The sequence below is a fragment of the Microtus pennsylvanicus genome, chromosome 17, assembly GCF_037038515.1.
Source record: "Microtus pennsylvanicus isolate mMicPen1 chromosome 17, mMicPen1.hap1, whole genome shotgun sequence".
Taxonomy (NCBI): Eukaryota; Metazoa; Chordata; class Mammalia; order Rodentia; family Cricetidae; genus Microtus; species Microtus pennsylvanicus.
Genome location: NC_134595.1, coordinates 27324817 through 27339094, shown reverse-complemented (window position 1 = coordinate 27339094; position 14278 = coordinate 27324817). Strand labels below are relative to the sequence as shown.

The 14278-nt window shown below is 51.1% G+C and overlaps 1 protein-coding gene across 3 annotated transcripts in view; it reads right to left on the bottom strand.

Annotated features, from left to right (window-relative positions):
* The window catches only part of Mab21l4 (mab-21 like 4), a 30709-nt gene extending 16431 nt beyond the window's left edge, over positions 1-14278 (bottom strand). The window contains exons 1-6 of one of the 3 annotated variants that reach the window (XM_075951390.1): positions 14190-14278; positions 13089-13817; positions 9302-9527; positions 7434-7587; positions 5974-6330; positions 4741-5287 (exon numbers count right to left, since the gene is read on the bottom strand). In XM_075951390.1, the coding sequence (XP_075807505.1) occupies positions 5195-5287; positions 5974-6330; positions 7434-7587; positions 9302-9527; positions 13089-13602 (1344 nt within the window). In that variant the 5' untranslated portion in view covers positions 13603-13817; positions 14190-14278 and the 3' untranslated portion in view covers positions 4741-5194. Of the gene's footprint in view, positions 1-4740; positions 5288-5973; positions 6331-7433; positions 7588-9301; positions 9528-13088; positions 13818-14189 lie in introns of those variants that run through there. The other 2 variants (XM_075951391.1, XM_075951392.1) reach the window with 2 other exon arrangements.

Below are 14278 nucleotides of genomic sequence, written 5' to 3'. Positions count from 1 at the left end.
TGGGGCAAAGGGCATTTATCCATAGCCGTTCCCAGTTGTCCCAACGGTACGCTTGTTAAACAAACCTTGCTTTCTCCATTCAGTTGACCCGCCAGCTTGGCAAATGTCATCAACTACGTATTTGTGGATTGATTTCTGGCGTCTATTCTACTCTGCCTGCTTTTTTGGTCCGAAGTCAATTGACCTTATCTCAAAATGTGCAGCCACCAGTAAGTCTGACTACGAAGCAATCTCGCAATCTTGCAATCTCTCTCTCTCTCTCTCTTCCTCTTCACACCCACCCACAGAGAATTTTCTTATTCTAAAACCTTTGAATTTTCACATGAATCTTGGGCTTATTTTGTCTGTTTCTACAGAATAGCTTTCTGGGATTTTGATTGGATAAAGAGTAGGAATCTTAGAAATACCATAAACTTTGAATTCATGAGCATTAATTTAGATGACTTTAAATTTCTGTAAACAATGTTTCAGATTTTCACTGTAGAGGTCTTGCATATATCTTTTTGTTAAATTTATTTCTAAGGAGTTTATTGATATTATAAATGGTATTTTTTTCATTTCCAACTGTTTCTTTTTAATATGGTGTTTTATATTAGTCTTGCATTTACTGACCTTACTAGGCTCATACTTCTAATGACTTCTTTGTATATTTATTTGGCTTTTCTAAGTAGATAATCAAGTTGCCTCTGAATGAGGACATTGATACATCTTTTCAAATGTGTACCCTTTTCTCCGGCTTTCTTCCTCACCTTGCTGAGGATCATAAAGCCATTGCAAAAAAAAAAAAAAATGGTTAGGAGAACTTCAGTCTTAGAGAAAGTGTTGAATATTTGAATTTTAAGATTTTTATCTGTTTGGTGTGTGTATATTCAGTTTATGAATGATACCAGGAGCAGGTTTTCTGTAGTTCCTGTCTACCGCAGTTACTGATTTTGCTGTCAGCGGGGAGCTCACAACATTCCCACCCTTAGCTACTGTGCAGGACTTCTTAGGTATTATGGTTATGATTTAAACAACACTGTCTTCTCTGTTATTTTCTGATAAAGCTTATCTGGAAATAGAAATATTTTCTTGCCCTCATGTGTCTAGTAGAATTCAACGACCCAGGACGTACGGATGGAAACTTTCCTAACAGAGAAATTTAAAACTTTTTTCAACACATGTGAGTCCTTCCGTCCCTCCCTCCTTCCCTTTCTTCCTGACTCCCTCCTTTTTCCATTTGAGACAAGGTCTCCTTACAGAGCTTGAGTTAGCCCCGAATTTGCCCTCTGCTTGCCTCAGCCCCCTGAGACCTGACTGGATATGGGTTCTTTAGATGTCATCTTCCTTCCGCGTCAGTTTTGAGAATTGTACTACCCATGGCACGTTAGCTTCCATCTCGGCTGCTAAGTGTGCTAGCACGAAGTCACTCACAGCGTCCCTTCATTGACTTCGTATGTCTACAGATTTGTAGCGATTTTTCTTTCAGCATCCTCTCTATTAGCGGCGTATATTTTCTCCTCTTTTTCCTGTTCATCAGCCTTGCCAGAAATATTGATTTTATCTGTCTTTTCAAAACGGCAGTGTTTGCTTGTCCTGCCTTTTCTCTGTTGTCTGTCCTCTGATCATGTCTACTGCACTGTGCTCCTCATTTGATCTCTTGTGGTCTTAATTTACTCATTTAAACTTTTCTACATTCTATTTATCCTCTCTCTCTCTCTCTCTCTCTCTCTCTCTCTCTCTCTCTCTCTCTCTCTTTGTGCCTGTGTACGCCTGTGTGTGTACATGCCACCATGTGTCAAGGCCAGAGGACAACTGGCAGGGGTTGGTTTTCTCTTCCTCCTGTGGGGGTCCTGGGAATTGAAATCAGGTCACCATGTTTGGCAGTAGACACTCCTATCTGCCGAGCCATCTCACCGGCCCTTCTTTGAAATTTTGGTAATTCTTGCCCGTATCTTGGTTTCCTGCTTCCTACACCGGAAGCGTAAGAAGTTGATTTGGAAATGCAGCGTCTCTTCTAGATGTTTCCAGCTAAGGTCCTCTCTCCGAGCGCTGCCTCAGCTTTGTCTCCGAGCTTCGATGGGCAGTGTTTCCATGGCCACCCAAGTCAAAATATTTGATGACTTTTTTTTCCTGGGACTTATTCTTAGAACCATAGATTATTCTGATTTATGTATAATTTCTAAATATTTGGAGGAAATTCAGTCTATCCACTCTGTTTTTATTTTTAATTTGTGTCTATTGAGATCAGAAAGACTATTGTGTATGGATTTTAGCTCTGTGTAAATGCACTAAAACCCACTCTTATTGAGCAGGGCAGGCTTCTCCAGAAGCAGTCAGGCTGCTGGTGACAGTTCTTCCGGAGCGCTGCACACTTGTTGATTTGTTTCCTGTCAGGTACTGAGAGGGAGGCGATTATACCTCCCTCCGGGTGCCCACACGTTCTGTGGGTCCTCGTGGGGTATGGAGACTTCTGGGCTTTCCTGAGGACTTACTTTGGATGTCATCTGCACTCACCTTCACCCCTGTAATTTCCTTATTTCTGCGTGTTTCCCATGGGCCTCTTGTCTCTTCCGTTAAGGAATAATTCTTTGTCTTGAAGCTCTGTTTCTGGGAAAACCGCTCCTCATTGCTGCCTTCCAGGAGTCTGAGTGCCCAGCGAAGTCACCAAGGCCAGCATGAGGTGAGGGGGAGGTCCTGGTCATCAGGCATGATGACAGAGATGCACAAGCCGCTGTTCTTGTAACTTATCTGTTCCTCGGCTTGCTTGACTGGTCCCAGATAGATCGCATCCATTGTCCTCCAGAATGCTGCATTCATCGTCTTCTACCCCTGCCAAGGCACACGGGGCCTGTGGCAGTGGGAACAGGGTCACATGGTGCATCGGGCTCCTCCTGTTGTGTGTGACAATCCCTTGCTCCAGGGCCTCAGCTCCTTCCTGGGGCTTGCAGGGATCCACATATCACTGACCCTGTGGTCCTACTACAACACAAACTTGCCGTAGAAGCCACTTGTTTACTGTTCCCACTCAGAAGTGATAATCATCATAGTCACTTAGTTGATGGGCATTTGTAGGTGAGGTGCAGAAAGTCTTCAAGATCCAGAGAGGTCACCAAGCACCAAGGCAGGTAGGACAAAGTCCCAGCCTCTGCTGGGCCTCTGAGCCCAAGGGTTTTGCCTGTGTGTCTGACCTTGAGAAGATACAAAGATTCGCCCTGATTGAATTATGGAATGAGGGCATTTTGTAAGCCTGTAGGCATGTCCAACCTGTGGCCCATGGACCATGTGAATGGAACCCAGCTTATTTGTAGACCATAATGTCACGTTGAAATGTCAAAAGTTGGACACCTGTGTAAGACACTGGAGAACTTGCCAGCGAGCCTTCCTGGCCCTGATCTGCATGGTAACATCACAGAACCCTTTTGTAGCGTTTCTCCCGCGGTCTGTCTCGTACCAGAGCAGAAGGGTTAGCTTTGGCCAGATCTTACACGGTCCTCTTCCAACACACCATTTCTTGACCTCCCTTCTAATGGGGCCAGAGAGGGTATGCCTCCTGTACTGGTGCCTACAGAGCACGTTCCAGAGGCCCTGTCATCCTGTCCTACCATAGGTCACATGTCTAACACAGCATCTTCCCAATGCTCACGGAAGTCCACCTGGTTCTTACTGGGGTCGTTGAGGTACACTTTAAGGAGTGTTGCATTCTGCTCCTACACTCTTCTGGGGTGTGTTTGGGTAGACTATCTAAAGGGAAGTGGACTAGGGATAGTTTCAATATATTCCCTTGAAGACTGATGAGATTGCTGAGTGGGTGAAGTCCTGAGTTCATCCCTGGACTGACCCATATAGGAGCAGGAAAGGACCAGCTCCTCCAAGTTGTTCTCTGACCTTCACACAAAAACCATGGACTCATGTGTGTATGCGCACAGGTGCACACACACACACACACACATTGTTATACACACCAGTATAAGCAAAATATATATGCAGAATATAATTCTAAAAACTTTTACCTGGGCGTGGTGGTGCACACCTTTAATTCCTGCACTCAGGAGATAGAAACAGACATCTCTAAGAGTCTGAGGATAGCCTGGCCTGTTTAGAGAGTCCCATGCATTATATATAGTAAGAATATGTCTAAAAAAATTGTGTCCTTTTGGCCTTTCCTGTGCTCATAATCTCTCATCTCTGGTAAGTGCAGCCATTGTGACTTATACTCATCCCCAAGGAGGTGGCCAGGGTGGGCCTGGGTTGACTTCAGTCCCACTCTGGAGACAACATGGCATTTCCCTTGTGCTGATGATAGCTCAGGCCCTGGTCCCACAACATTCAGAGGCTCTGAGCATTGCTCATTGTATAGCTACTCTGACAATGCTATCAGTCCTTGGAGGACACTGGGACACTGGATGATCTGCCCACATATAGGACCTGGATTCTCTCCTCAGAGCCTGGGGTGCAGTCTGCAGTTCTGAAGTCAAAGAGTAAATGTCACCAAGGGCCAAAGACAATAGAGAAGAGATGTTTCTGAGTTGGGGCTCCAGGGAAGTTGCTTCAAGCTAATGAGAAGACACGAATCACGGGATTCTGGGAACAGGAGACACTCCTCCAGAGACAGAACAGTAGGTCAAACCAGTATAGGGGTAAGGAGGGCTGTGGAAGTCCCTCTTCTAGCTCCATTTCCTTCTGACCTGGAGAGAAAGGACATCTGTCCAGGGGGACAATCCCTACCTGAGGGTGGAGAAGGTTTGAAATGACATCATCTTTGCACTCAAGCCTTTCAGAGTCTTAGGAGTCTATATTTGCAAAAAGATACAGAGAGCGGGGGGGGGGGTCCTCTCCACAGGGCACACGGGGGCACGAATGTATTCAACACTGAACACACAGTATTTCAATCCCAGGAGTTGTGTGGAGCAGAGGCAGAGCAAACACCCATTGCTGTCTCCTGCCTATATCTGTTCTGACTGTCGAATGGATGGATCCATGGGTCTCTGGGAAGCAAACAACCACCCACCACAGTCCCAGTCTGGAACATGGCAGCTGCCTCAAGACCACAGTGCCAGGCACTTGGAGTCTCACAGCCATCCCTTGCACAGGAGTCCTTAGGGACCAAGTCCCTCCACCAGTCCCTCAAAGAAATATCTCTGATTCCCCATTTCCTTCCCAGAAGTTCCAGGGAGCTCTGCAGGTTGGTAGAGACTGGACCTGCCCGCCCAGCTCAGTTATGGTCGTTTCCCATGCTCTTGGCCTTCTGGAAGATGTTCTGCATGGCTGAGATTCTGTCCTTATCCTGGATGTCAAAGACCTGGAACTGCAGTGGGCAGGGACAGAGGGTCACAGGCAGCCAGGCGGCACCTGTTTCAGACATCCTCTCTGACCACCCTACCTGGTCCGTCACCCCGGCACGTGGACCACCCCAGCACCCCTCCTCCAACAGCCCTATCTCACACAATGTATCCCTGACACAGGAATGATCCCTCCCCCAGGGAGGTCCCACTAACAGTGGTTGAAGGCTTTTTCCCTGCACATTCCTGACCGAGAAATGTCAGGCATGCTTTGGAGGCAGTATTCGGGCCTGGGTGGATGAGTCCCTGCCTTTGTCGGGGGTCAATGGGCTCTATAGGTGTAGAAGGGACAGTGGGTAGACACCCCGAAACAGCAGGCCAGAGAACATAAGGTCCTAAAGGGTGTGACTCCCAAAATGCCAAGTCCAGCAATACACAGGAAATTGAACCCAGAAGGTCCAGGGAAAGTCAAAGCCCCAAAGTAGAGAGGGCTCTGGGCATCTTCTGGGTGGTTTAAGATAATTCTGTGGAACACGGGTGCAATCTCAGGCACTCTGCCCTTACTTCCAGAGAGCAACCTTACACCCATGGGGCCTCTCCTAGAACTCTGGTTTTACCACAGCTATCCTTGAGTTCCTGACTTGGGAGAGAGTGGTCAGGGTTCAACACCAGGACTCTAAGCCACTCCCCCCCATGAAACAACTGCACCCACCTTATCAAGCAGAAAATCAAAGTAAGCAGTGGTCCAGTATGTAGGGTCACTGGCAGGGAGTTGCAGGAGTGCCTTGACTCCATTGTCAATGCGTGGTGGACGGCTGTGGCCCAGGTGGGTGACATGGATTCGTAAGGACTCCTCGGGCTGGCTGGCGAAGTGTTCCACGTGTTGGTAGATGGTGCCGAGGTCCAGGCCGCTGTCCTGCAGCAAGTTGTGCTCCGGGTACAGGAAGTGGGGCAGGTTCCTGGTAGCCAAGCAGCAGAGCAGCACCACCAGCAGACGGTACACGGCGCCCTGCAGGTCCATCCAGTCCTCGGGTGCTGGGAAGAGCACAGAGGCCCACAACAGCACTGTCTGCAGGACACAAAGTCAGACCTGTCAAGGGGCGGCTGGAGCGGCTCCTCACCACCTGCCGTCCACTAGCCCTGCGCCAGCTCACATCCGCCAACCCTCCTCAACATCTCCAATGCTGAGTTCCTCTGATATCTGCCACCCTAGCAGCTTCTGGAGCTCCCATCACCTTCTCTGCCCCTCCCTCTCTCCTCTGGGCCTCCCTTTTCAGCCTTTGCTGAACTCTGGTCAACTTCAGAACTCCCTCGGGTTTTCTGAGGCTTCCTCCATGCCCCTCCACTGATCTTTGTAGACCAGCCCTAAGGGCATTAGAAGTCCTCCTCCTCCTCCGCCTCCTCCTTTCTGCTCCAAGGTTCTTACTAGATCACCACCCCCATTACCCAACTGCGTTTCTGGGTCCTCAGACTGTCTTCCTCCTCATCTCTCAGTTCATCTAGGGATCCTCTGTGTATCAGACCCCAGTGGCCACTGGAAACCGGATCCCCACCTTGGGCAGAGGCCTGAGACAGCAGACTGACTCCCCAGAGCCAGAATCTGACAACATGGACCAAGCAGAAGGTCCTCTCCATCGTGAACACACATCCCGGGGGGGGGGGATCCCAAGACTTCACAGCTCTACCCACTTGCTTCTTACTGCCCCGTGGGCTAGGGGTGATGGAACCTTACTTGTTCTTCATCCATAGCAGGATGTAGATGTGATGTGACTGTCCTGCCCCAGGGAGCATAGGAAGGGAGCCAGTGCTCCCATGGGTACCCAGTTGGCGCCAGTCCATAGGGGAATCTGATGAGAGGACTCGTGCCGGGGAGAGGTCCAGCCCTGTGTGGCCCAACCCAGTCATGTTTCCGTTGCAAGTCCTCCCATGACACCTGTCTAGGAATGGCCAAGGCCAGCATGGTGCCAGCACCATGGCACCACTCTACAGCCATGCCTACGAGACCTCGTGGGCTGTGGTCTCTTCCTCAGGTGAACCTGGAGTCCTCACAGTACCTGTGGCTGCTCATCATGGAGCTGGTGTGAGGGACACACCCAGGGGGTCCCTGCCCTCTATTGTCTAGTCACAGATGTGAGCGACAGAGCAAGGCAGGTGGTGAGCTACCGTGCCTACCTTCAAGTGGTCAAAAGTTAGGCCGGGGCTCTGGCTGCTACCTCGCCAGCTCTCTAGGTTCACCCGGTCGAGGATGGAGAGGCTGTCCAGGCGGTGACCAGGGAAGGAGCCTAGTGCACCAAGCAGGCGGCTGAGCAGGTAGCCAGTGGAGATCCTGAAAGCCAGACCCACCTGTCAGGTCTGGGGTTCACAGTGCCCAGCACCCTGTGTACCACCCGAAAGAAAAAGCAGGTGGTGGCTGCACCCCAATACTAGAACCTTGTGAGTCCCATAGGGGGGTCATACTCTTACCGTGGCCATCCTGGGGCTCCATGACCTGATTTTGTTTGCTAGCTTGAACATCTGTGGTTCAGACTCCCCATCAAAGATTGCAGGGATTGTGGGAGACCTCAGCAAGCCCACCCTTTATTTAGACTGAGGTTTGGTGGCGTTCCAGGCTGGCAGGGGGTAGTGGGCTCCACTCCAGGGTGTATTAGGGAAACCAAAGTCCCCTGCCCACCATGGGAGCCAGAGGGTGGAGAATATGTGAGGGTCTTCATCTAGGACCCTTAGCACAGGGCCCAGCACATCACAGGCCCTCACTGCTGTGTTTGCTGAACCATCATTGGGTCTGAACCAGACTCCACACCCTGTGAGTCTTAGTCCTAAAGGGTGGGCAGAGGTGGGGCAACAGGAAAGCCATATTCTACTCGGCCCCACCCTTCATCTGCCTTGGTGGGCTGGTGCTTACTCAGCAAGGATGCAGGGTATGGGACCCACAGAGCTCTGCAAAGGCTTCAGAATGTCACAGCAGCTTATAAATGTCACTTATAAGGAGCAACTTGGTTCCAAGATGGCAGCACCTTGGGCATGGGAACATTTTGTAAGTCCCCCAGCAGAATCACTATGGTCTTATAGGGGAGTGCCAGTGACGTCAGTCTTGGATGGATCCCAGGCCCTGAGTCCTGCTGGCTGAGCTTCTGTCCCCTTCACCTTCTCACAGACACTGAGTTGGTAGCAAGTAGCCCTCACTGAACTCACAGGCTTCAGGGGACTTAAAGAAGTCAGGGCTGGAGATAAGGGCCAGCACACAGAAGGAAACATCTATAACTAAACATCTCAAGTTGGGGAACATTCTGAGAAGGGCTCTGTAAATCTGGCAATGCCACTTCAAGTGAAAGGTATTAACAAGCCCAAGTTACTTTTATCAGTGTGAGCATCCTTGCTGTATGGGTGTTCTCACTATATGGGCATCCTCACTGCGTGAGCATCCTTACTGTGTGAGCATCCTCACTGTGTGAACATCCTTGCTGTGCGAGCATCCTTGCTGTGTGAGCATCCTCACTGTGTGAGCATCCTCACTGTATGGGCATCCTCACTGTATGAGCATCCTCACTGTGTGAACATCCTTGTTGTATGGGTGTTCTCATGTATTGGCATCCTCACTGTATGGGCATCCTCACTGTGTGAGCATCCTCACTGTGTGAACATCCTTGTTGTATGGGTGTTCTCATGTATTGGCATCCTCACTGTGTGAACATCCTTGCTGTGTGAGCATCCTCGCTGTGTGAGGACATTAGACAACCTCTCTGCTAGAGTTTAGCTGGCTATTGGTGAAAGACCCCCTCCCACACCACCTTCCACATTGATATCTCATCACAGCTTTATGCTATTGGTCACCTCCTTGCAGAAGATGTTCCAGCCATGTCCTCCCCAAAGCTCCCTGTGAGTCATTAAACACTAGAACTGCCCCAGAGATTCTAGAAACCTCAGCATGACACAGATATCCACAGGGCAGAAGCAGGCAAGAATCCCTCAGATCCTCCTGCATGAGGCTCAGGGAGCATCAAGGTGTTTCTCCCTCCCCTCAGGTCCAGAGTGGCATTTACCTCCAGTGCTGGGCATTAGCTGGTACCAGGTCCACCCCGTGGCTAGCAATTCTTCTCAAGATGCCCTCAGGGAATCCAGGCTTCAACTGGGCCCGCTCCAAGGCAGGCACCCTGTGCTTCTTCCTCACCACAGGCACAACGTTGAAGCGGATCTTCCTCCAGCCGCTGGACACCAGCAGGGACAGGTGCAGCTGCCCTTCCTTCAGGTTAGCAGCATTCAAAGAGCCTGCAACAACCTGCCATCAATCTAGCTCCCCTCTTCTGGGCCTAAACTTGCTTTGGTCTGGAACACCCTCCCTGCTGTCATGACTGCCCTTTCCGGTATCTGCGGCTCCTCTACCTGCCCATAGGAACCATTGCACAACCCTACGCATGGAGCGATGCCAGCTGAGCTATGTCACAGCATCCTTCATACCAACACCTTCCCTCATGAGCCTTCTGTCTGCTAGGCCCCTCCCTCAGTCTTGTTGCCTGAGCCTGCTTCCCACACCTCCTGGACCTGTGGGATCTGCCCCCTGTCTGTTCCACCTCTGCTCAAGTCAGCTCCATTCAGTGTCCAGGCTGGAGCCAGGAGAGAGACTAAGTCCCAAGGAGAAGCGCTGGACATGTATGGTGCTTAAAGCTGGAGTGTGAGGAGCAGGAACGGTGGAGTTCCCCTGCCTCCCTGGGCGGCTCTGAGCCTGCAGCTCTTTTGGGAAATCGCTGTGATAAAGACATCTCATTGCTTCATTCCGAACCTTTCCAGTCTTTAAGGAAAGTCAACAGGGTGCTCTTGGGCCTAGCATCCCATTCCAGGGACTCTGTACCCCCCAGACACTGATAACTCCAAAGGACAGCCTTTAGCTATAGTGTCACCTGCGGTGTCTACAGACTCACATCCCTGCTCCAGCCAGCTGTGGCCAGGGAGAACAGACATGATAACCCAGCTCACCTGAGTAGTAACAAAGCTGGGGGTATCAATCCCAGGCTGGACCTCTGCTGAGGAGCTGGTGAGCTTGTGCCCATTGCATCCCCTACACCAAGAGCCTCCCTAACAGCTTAGGTCAGAGCCACCAATGCATGCATGCATGCTGGTCCTCCTACCAGACAGGTGGGACTTGGCAAAAAAGGACAGGAAAAGCTTAGGATCAGGTGCATGGGAGAGAACTGCCCATGTTGGGAAAGGCGCTGGTATCCTGAGAGGAGGTACTGGGTGACCCCGTTTCCAGGCTGCCATGACCCAGAAATCCAGGCTAAGCCTGAACATTCTGTATGATGAGGTCTGTATCTACTTAACACTTCAGGAATTGGTTACCTCCATTACCTGATAAATGACACATTATGGCTGAGAGACTTCTCTCTCCTCTCCCTACTGAGACCTCACCCAGAGCTCATGTCCCTATCATGAACCCCTAGGCCCCCTAAGAGGGAACATTCAGGAGTGACAGGGCTGGTTGCTGGTGTATCCAGGAGCCTTCTACTTCAGCGTTCCCTTTCTTTCAAAACAAATCAGCAACAGAGATAGTGAGGGGGATAACAAAGACACCCACGCCATCACACAGGCTCAGGGTGGAACTGTTTCCCCTCCTACCCCAGCGCTATTTGTCTATGTCCATTGAGGGACCTGGGTCAGAGGCCAGAACAGCCAATTGTCTGGGAGCTGGGTGTGCTCAAAACAGAATCCCCAGCCCAAGCCTTGTAACAGAGCCTCCATTGCAAGGAAAGAGCTGGGCCTTGCTGTGTATCCCTTCAGCTCCCATGATCTGCAGGCAACCTCTGGAATCCTCCATCCTGCATGAGCCTCAGTTTCCCCGTGAAGGGGGAGGGGACCCTCTCGGCTCAGCATTTAAATGTCTCCTTGTCTTCCTCTAGTCACACATTTTATTTGTGAAATGGCAACCTGGAAGACAGCCAGCCACACCTGTTCTCAGCAGGCTACCTCTAAGCCAGGCCTGGCTGGTCTCACCGGTTCCAGGGAGTGGATAGCTGAACCCTGTCACCAGCAATAGCTTCCCTTTTAAGGTATGTGTTGGAAGCAATGCCTGGAATGTCCCATGGGCCCAGCTCAGCCACAGCAGCAGGAATGGGCCTAGGCTATGGGGTCTCTTTTCTCAGTCAGGAAGCAATCTGGTTATGCATGTGGGGCCTAGAGGTTTGCACTGTCCTTGATGGGCCATAACTTGGAAATCTCCTAGTTACCCCATAGGTCTGTGCCTCAGCAAAATAGTGTGGCCTGCAGAAGCCAGGTCCAGCTGGCAGTGCAATGACCGTGTTAGGTCAAGCAAAAAGGCAGGAATGGTCCTGCTGAATTAGAGGGTTCAAGAGATGACCATGTAAGATGCCCAATGAGATGCAAAACACCAGACACTTAATAACAGTCTCTGGCCACCGAAGGTCAGTCTGCTCCAGGACACCTGGCCTAGCAGGTCTGGGAGGGACTGCCCGCAGAAGCTGACCCCTAATGTTGGAAGCCTAAGAGCCCAAGGGCTTCCTGAGTCCTGCAGCCCAGACTGAAACCTAGGTGCCCAGCTGTGGGCTCTGCTAGACACCCTTTCCCAGGGCCCTGGAAAGGAACAGCAGTCCACTGCCCCAGGCTCCACTGTCCCTGGAAATGCAGATAGGCCGAGACTCCACACACTAGGGATCTCAGGCATGTTACTGCCCTTAGGGGAGGCAACTACCCATTCGCTGACGACATAGTATAAATACCAGGAAGTTGACTTGGGAAGACAAACATATGAGAAAATAGCAACTGCCACCATCATGTGTCTGTCTCCTCCAAGAAAAACAGGACATTCTCTTTTGGCCTCCAATGCCCTATCAACCTGACGTTCAATACCTGAACCCAAGAGGACAAGTGTCTTCACTTAGGTCCCCAATCTTCTTGCTTATCACAGGCTGTACCTACTATTGAAGTCACCTTTGTGTAAAGAGACTGGTTAGTTCTGGTCATGCTGAGACCTATCTGAAGCTCCGATATATAAAGCTCCGGATTATATAAACAAGATGTCCCACAAGAGACTGAGGCTGGGTTCCTGCCATATTTGAAAATACCCAGTCTGGGTCTTAATGTACCAGTTAGCATTTCAGTCCTAAATTGGAGCAGGCATGCACACATGCCTGTGTATATATAGAGAGGCACACATTCACACGTATGCATTCACATGTGTCCTCGTGTCTGTTCACACCTCCACATACTCATATGCATGCACACTAGCATGTGTCTGCATCCTGACTCACATACAGTCTGACCGATGGTGACCGAGGCTGAAGTGGGGACAGGCGTTAAGCATCACCACCACAGATTGTAACAGGTAGCAGAGTGAATTCCTAAAACCTTGCCAGAGACCCTGTGTGGCAAGCTAGCCAGCAAAACCACAGCTTGTCCTAAACTCTCAGACATTTATAAAGTGACATTCGTTAAAATGTCTTCCCCCAAAGCACCATGCAGAAACAGGTCACATGTGATTCACAACCTGTTTTCTCAGGGAGTCTGGGGGTTCAGGGGCCAGAGCAAGTCTCCTGGCTCACGGGGCCCCCAACAGACAATGCCAACTCACACTGTACTCATATGCACAAGGAATACACACACACACACAAACACACACACATGGGCCCCCAACACACAATGAAACTCACACTGTACTCGTATGCACAGCGAATACACACATACACCACACACACGCACACACACACACACACACACACACAGGAACCTGTATGCAGACCCCATGGGCCAGTCGATACCCTGAGCCCTCCAACACAGTGGTCACACACATACATGCACCACTCCCCACCTTGCTGTTACCTGGTGGGACGAGGTTGTGGTGCTTGCAGTGTACAATAGCAGCCACCAGAAGATCTTTAAGGACACACAATACTTTACTGGGTACAATGTGGCCACAGCACTTGTCTCTGCTCTCTGATGAGGCGCTGAAGACATCATCAGTCATCCATGGCTCCAGGCCAGATGCTTCCTTGAGGACACCCAGGCGACAGATTGCGGGGCCATTTCCTGGCTCAGTGGCTTCTGACTCCTCAACCAGGAGAGCCTCGGCGTCCACCCCCAGGGGCACCTCCACATCCAGCGGGTCCTCTGAGGAGCGCAGGGCAAACTGGAAGGCCTCCAGGTCTCGAGAATAGTCCACAAGGAAGCGGGGGTCCAAGGCATGGACACGCTCCAGCACAGTGAGCAAGATGTTCTCCGCTCTCTGGTAGTCCTGGACACGGGGTGACTCCCGCGACTGGATGGCCAACAGGTAGTGATGCCACAGGGGCACCTGCTCGGTCATGTCTGGAGCAAAGACACAGGGGGCAGGCATCCCTGAGCAGTAGGCAGCAGGGCCTAGGAGCCCTTGGGGACGGCTCTTCAGCTGGTGTGGACTGGCGAGGAGGAAGCGGTACCTGCCCAGGTGAGGCGAAGGTCTGCAGGTAGGGCTCAGCTCTCCACAGGCAGAGTTCCAGAGGGGCAGGCGCTGTGCAGCTGGTTAAATAGCTGAACCAAGGCCAAGGCCTTTGAAGTGGGGTGAGTCAGTACCTAACAATTAAAAGTATCACAGGGGGCTGTCCAGGGAGGCGGAGGCCCAATTGCTTACTACTCTCCTCCCTCCCTACTCCCTCCTGAATCTTAGGTTCAAAACACAGTGGCCTAACCTGGAGGAGGGCAGGTGTCTCTCATGCTTCACGCCTCCCCCCTCTTCCCCCCCCTCTGTATGGGTCCTCTCCTCTCTAAGGCGGCTGCGAGAGGAGCAAGACTCAGGCCTGACCTGGGTAGTACCTCCTAAGCATTCCCCAGATACCAGTGTAAATCATCCCTTCTCCATTTGTCATTCATATAATTGGCCAGCTCGGCCCCTCGGGGTGCTTGTCCCATCCCTCCAGCCTCCCTCTGAGAAGAGTTAGCATGCACCTGGCCAGGAGCTGCTGCCTTCTAGGAGAGAAGTGGCCCCTGACTCCACCTCATGGCTGGAAAGTCTTACCCTACGAGCCACCTGCCAG